At 33.3% G+C, this 5,000-nt stretch overlaps 1 protein-coding gene and 1 long non-coding RNA gene across 2 annotated transcripts in view; one reads left to right on the plus strand and one right to left on the minus strand.

The window, feature by feature from the left end:
- The first annotated feature begins 850 nt into the window (after positions 1-850).
- The window catches only part of LOC140039825 (uncharacterized), a 5,230-nt gene continuing 1,080 nt past the window's right edge, over positions 851-5,000 (plus strand). Inside the window, exons 1-4 of the long non-coding RNA XR_011842618.1 lie at positions 851-873; positions 2,451-2,672; positions 4,212-4,337; positions 4,737-4,921. This is a non-coding gene — a long non-coding RNA (uncharacterized lncRNA). The remainder of the gene's footprint in view (positions 874-2,450; positions 2,673-4,211; positions 4,338-4,736; positions 4,922-5,000) is intronic.
- Positions 2,685-4,683, minus strand: LOC140039824 (uncharacterized). The gene is made up of 7 exons (XM_072085413.1): positions 4,385-4,683; positions 4,206-4,282; positions 3,922-4,115; positions 3,684-3,787; positions 3,370-3,568; positions 2,815-3,263; positions 2,685-2,729 (listed from the first exon to the last, which is right to left on the minus strand). The coding sequence occupies exons 1-6, from the start codon at positions 4,474-4,476 to the stop codon at positions 3,093-3,095; spliced, it is 837 nt and encodes a 278-aa protein (XP_071941514.1). The 5' UTR covers positions 4,477-4,683; the 3' UTR covers positions 2,685-2,729; positions 2,815-3,092.

Raw genomic sequence — 5,000 nt, forward strand, 5'->3', positions numbered from 1 at the left:
CGTTCGGCTGTGGTTAGGCCGCCTGTGCTCTTGCCTGTGCACCGGTAAAGGCTCGGTGAGTGACGCCGCTCAGACCCTGCGAGGCGGGCGCGATGACTTGTCTGCGCTCGCTCGCCGGTCGTTCGCGTGCGTCCGTTTTTTGATAATCGAAGTGATTTGTGGCCTGGCTTTGGACGTTAGAACCCGAGAGTTTCGAACGCGAAGCGCAGCGTCCCTATTCGGGCGCGGCCTTCGTTTCTCCCGAGGCCTTAGTCAGTCAAGAAGGTTTTTTCAGCCCACGCACTCCTGTCCATCGCGACGGGTGCGCTTTAACCGTGCAATCGGTTTAGGCTAGATATCTGGTTGATCCTGCCAGTAGTCATATGCTTGTCTCAAAGATTAAGCCATGCATGTCTAAGTACAAGCTTGTACCAAGCGAAACTGCGGATGGCTCATTAAATCAGTTATGGTTCCTTGGAACTGAGTTACCTACATGGATAACTGTGGTAATTCTAGAGCTAATACATGCGAACAAGCGCCGACCTAGCGGAAGGCGTGCTTTTATTAGGAACAAGGCCAATGCGGGCTTGCCCGCTCCCCTTGGTGAACTCTGGATAACTTTGCTGATCGCACGGCACGGTGTCTTCACTATTGACAAAAAGTCCTATATCGCTAAACAAAAAAACTATAGAGGGCGCGCTCTCATGCAAACCTCTGAGTAAACAAGACAACACATGTGAATATTTAATGAACTTTGTCGACCAATAGATTTGTGTTAATTCACGATATCGCTGAATATTCATGAGAATAAAACAGTTGGTGACGTAAAAAAACTTGTAGAACCCGTATTCAAGGTTGCACGCTGTCACATTGTTGGAGAAGGTCGTTATCAAGGTATGTCCTTTAATTTTTATGTTTTTACATGAAAATATGCATGATTTTTGGGTAATGAAGGATACATTGTTTTCCACCAGTGATTAAAACATAATTTAGATTAATATAATGAGAAATTATTAAATAACGTGTATGAAAAGTAAAAATTTTTTGTTATGGTTAGTTTTTTTTCTACGATGCCGTTTGTACACCCTTCGCCCATGGGAAGAGTGTATACCGTGTAGTGGGCCTAGCGCGTATGCGCGCCCGAGAATTGATCATTTCACGACGTTTCGCTTTCAGATCTTGCACTATTATCTAGGCCTAGCTACACGTGTGTATGTAAATAAATAAGGAAAGCACTATATTATTACTGTAGGCCTAATTTTTTTTTATTTGTTAATTAGGCCTATTCTAGTAGAAGAAAAATCAACATTATTGAACAGCATAATAATAATATTAATAAAATAGAATAATAATATAGGCCTAAATAGACCAAGCTAGTACTAGGCCTAGTAGTACTAGTAGGCCCTACTACAACAACTAGTAGTACTAGCCTAGGTTGTCTTGTAGGCCTAAGCATAATAATAATATTAATATTATTAGTATGTAAAACATTTAAATAGTAAAGGTAGGCAATACATAGTATATGTAGGCCTAGGCTAATTAATAATATATAAAATAATGGTAGGGCTAGACTTATAACCATGAAGTTTTCTTTACTCCATTATATATAACAATAAATTCTTCGAAAATCAATTATATTATTCAACCAGTCAATAAATAATTGGTGTTATTTACATTTTAACATGGCTACTTATTAAATTTAATTAAATACAATTCAAATCATAATAAAAATATGCATTTCTTATTGCATCATTTATAAATTCTTCAAAAATCATCAATAAACCTTGATAATTCTTTAATTTATAACCAGTCATTAAATAAATGAGTGTTTAGTGTTATTTAAATTTTTAAAATGGTTTTTAATTTCATTATCAATATCATAAATTAAAAACCTGCATTTATTTTTTGCAACATACATTTTTTTTAAATCATCAATAAACCTTGTATAGAATATTTTATTTGTAAATTTTTTACATACAATAAATTCTCATTCTTTAATCACAATGACAAATTTTGACGCAGTTCTCAGGGAATAATTTCACCAGTGTAGCATAGCAAAAAGCTTCACAAAACAACTTTATTGCTAAATTATGTAGTAAAAAATGCAACTACAAAACTATGTTTCTCGACTAAAAAATCAGTTTGATTATCAATAATATTGCAAAAAAATGTTGAAATGAAAATTTTCCCTGCTTCTTCATTTACAAAAAACTCTCTGTTTATACTTGCAACACAAAAATTGTGTTACTGTCTGCAAGTCCATGTCAATTGAATCTTCATTCTTCAGTACCTACAATAAATACATTATTAATAACATTGTTGACTAAATAATTGTTGCAAATACTTCTGTAATTAATCATATACCAGAATAATAGAAATAGAAAATGAGAATAAAAATAATTCAAAAACATATTTAGATGTCTAATTAGAGTTTCATTCTTCATTATACTTACTGTGTTTTCTTTTTTTAGGTGGAACTATTCTGTGATGGATTTCGGGGACTGTGTACACCATGTGATTTTTCATTATGGATTTCATTTTCTTGCCTTCTGAATTGACGCCATGGACGTTGCGGCTCTGTCGATTGAATGCTGCATGAATTTGCTCGCCACCTTGCTCACTGAGCAAGCCTAGTCCAACATGCCATCTTTGAAGGGTTGGTACAACATGCACCTCCAACATGTGCAGTTTAGGTGAGATGTTATAACCATATTTCCTGTACTCTATAAAAAAATCCTTGATGTCGTTGTCTATCAAAAAAAAAAAATATTGTGTTTTTTATAATTTACATATTTTAATGAAATATCTAAATGAAATGTATAATATTCTGCTTACCAATTTCATTTATTTCATAGTCGGTAACTAGCCGGGTATGATTAATTTTTTGTTCCACTGCCGAAAATTTCTGGAAAAGTGGAGTGAATTTGGCATCAATTCCCTTTGCCTGAATTGTCAATGCTTGTGCATGTTTGATTGGTATATCCATACTCTGACTCTCAAGTGTTTCTTTGAATTTATCCATAAGTTTTGCAATGATGTTTATCTGTAATAAAATAATAGGTTAAATTATCAAATTACATAAAAGTATGTTAAACTATACACAATAAAATTGTTTAGATATTAAATGTGCAATTTACCTTACAACATTTATGGACGTGATTGCCATTGAAAGCCTTGCCGTGGTATGCTCTTCGGTCTACTCGATTTTCTTTCAGCACCAAATCCATTGAACATGCAATGGGCCCCATACCATGTTTTAGTTGATCTTTCTCTATTGTTTCTTTCTAAAAGTACATGCAATATTTTTAATTATATTTATTTTTATTTATAATTAAAAATCTTGTAAATTTCATTAGCCACTCTTAGTCCGTGATTTTTTACTTTACTTACGAGTTCTTTAATTTTCTGAGTCTTTGATGAAATGGCACTGGCAGACTGTCCCAGCTGGGCAATAGTCATATTGTCCTCGATAGTAACTATTTCATCTTCTAGTATCGCAATTTGTTTTTTGCTTGCTTCTAGTTTTAAGGCACTTTGAGCAATGCAGAGCTCAAAATTGTTTCTGCTCTCTGCTGATGGATTATGTTGTCTAAAAAACAATTAGTAGTTACAATTTCATTATTGAAATGCATAAATTATTTACTATTATATTAGTGAATCTTTGATTGGTACACTGTTTTTTTAAATGTACTCTATTTCCATACCTGAACTTATAGAGTTGTTTGTCCATCTCATGGGCTTCACATTCCAGCAAATCATAAAGTTTTTTAAAAACTCCAAGTGAAATGTGAAGACATGGTATTGATACCTATTTGAAAAGGAAATAATACCATTAATTTGCATTATTAGAATTATAGTTAGTTATGATGAGTGTTTATATAAAATGTATTATTTTATTATGTAATGTTGTTTTAAAATGTAAAATGTAAAATCAAAACTTACATGGTCAATATCTACATTAACCATTGGCGCCCGTACAATGTTTCTAGAAACATCCTTACTTTTGTCCTCTTTTGACCCAGAGTCAATAAATTTGGCATAATCTTCAGACATATTCTGTAGACATCTCGGTTCCCTTTTAATTCCCTTGTTTATGTCATCTTTTGTTGATGTGCAAAACAAACAACAGTATCTTCCTGGAATAGGAATACATCCAGTGATATCAATACATACAATATATATTAATCATAACATATTTTCTAATTAATCTATAATTCTATTCTTACCATTAGGTGAATATAGCCCATATATTCGGACTAGAAAATCATAATCTCCAAAAAAGAAGACCCGCAGTTTATAACCTCTAAAAAACAAATAGAACAAACACATGTTAATTGCAGATTTCATGTATGACTCAGGTAATTATGATGTTTTGTAAATTATATTAAGATATATTTAATCCTACCTCCACTCTTGTCCATTCAAATCTGTGATTTGTTTGCTGATGAGTGGGAGTGTTCTAGATAAATTAGTGGTGTAGTCTGGTGCATTAAACATCAGCACGACAAGGATGTTGTGCAAGGCGTTGGGTTTGTCAATGCTGCAAATTTGTAACTCAAATTTTGTGGACCCGCCACCTTTATCGCCACCAAATTTGATCAGGATCTCCCCATCCTTTGGTTTGATGTTGTGCAATCTAGAAACAAAAGTATATACAAAATATTATGTTTAACTGTCCTTATAAATCAACACAAAATATTGTTACACTTGCGACTGATTAGATTACCAAAAAATACTTACTCTTCATGTTTTTCCAGGTGTGTAAATAAAAAGTCATGGATATTTTTCACTACTACTACAGGAGCCATCTTCTCCAAAAACCCATCTTTACCATTTGCACCATCACATTTAAAAACCAGGGGAATCATCTTTTCATCGATAAAATCAAGAGTTAATTCTTCTTGTCGACCTTGCATTTGTCTTTCTGACGATATAAACCCAGGTAAAAAATACCTAATAGAATTTGTAAAAACAGTACATTTTAAATAACGGAGATACTTGCCAATTTAAATAAACATGTT

Source organism: Antedon mediterranea, chromosome 2, assembly GCF_964355755.1.
Source record: "Antedon mediterranea chromosome 2, ecAntMedi1.1, whole genome shotgun sequence".
Lineage (NCBI taxonomy): Eukaryota > Metazoa > Echinodermata > Crinoidea > Comatulida > Antedonidae > Antedon > Antedon mediterranea.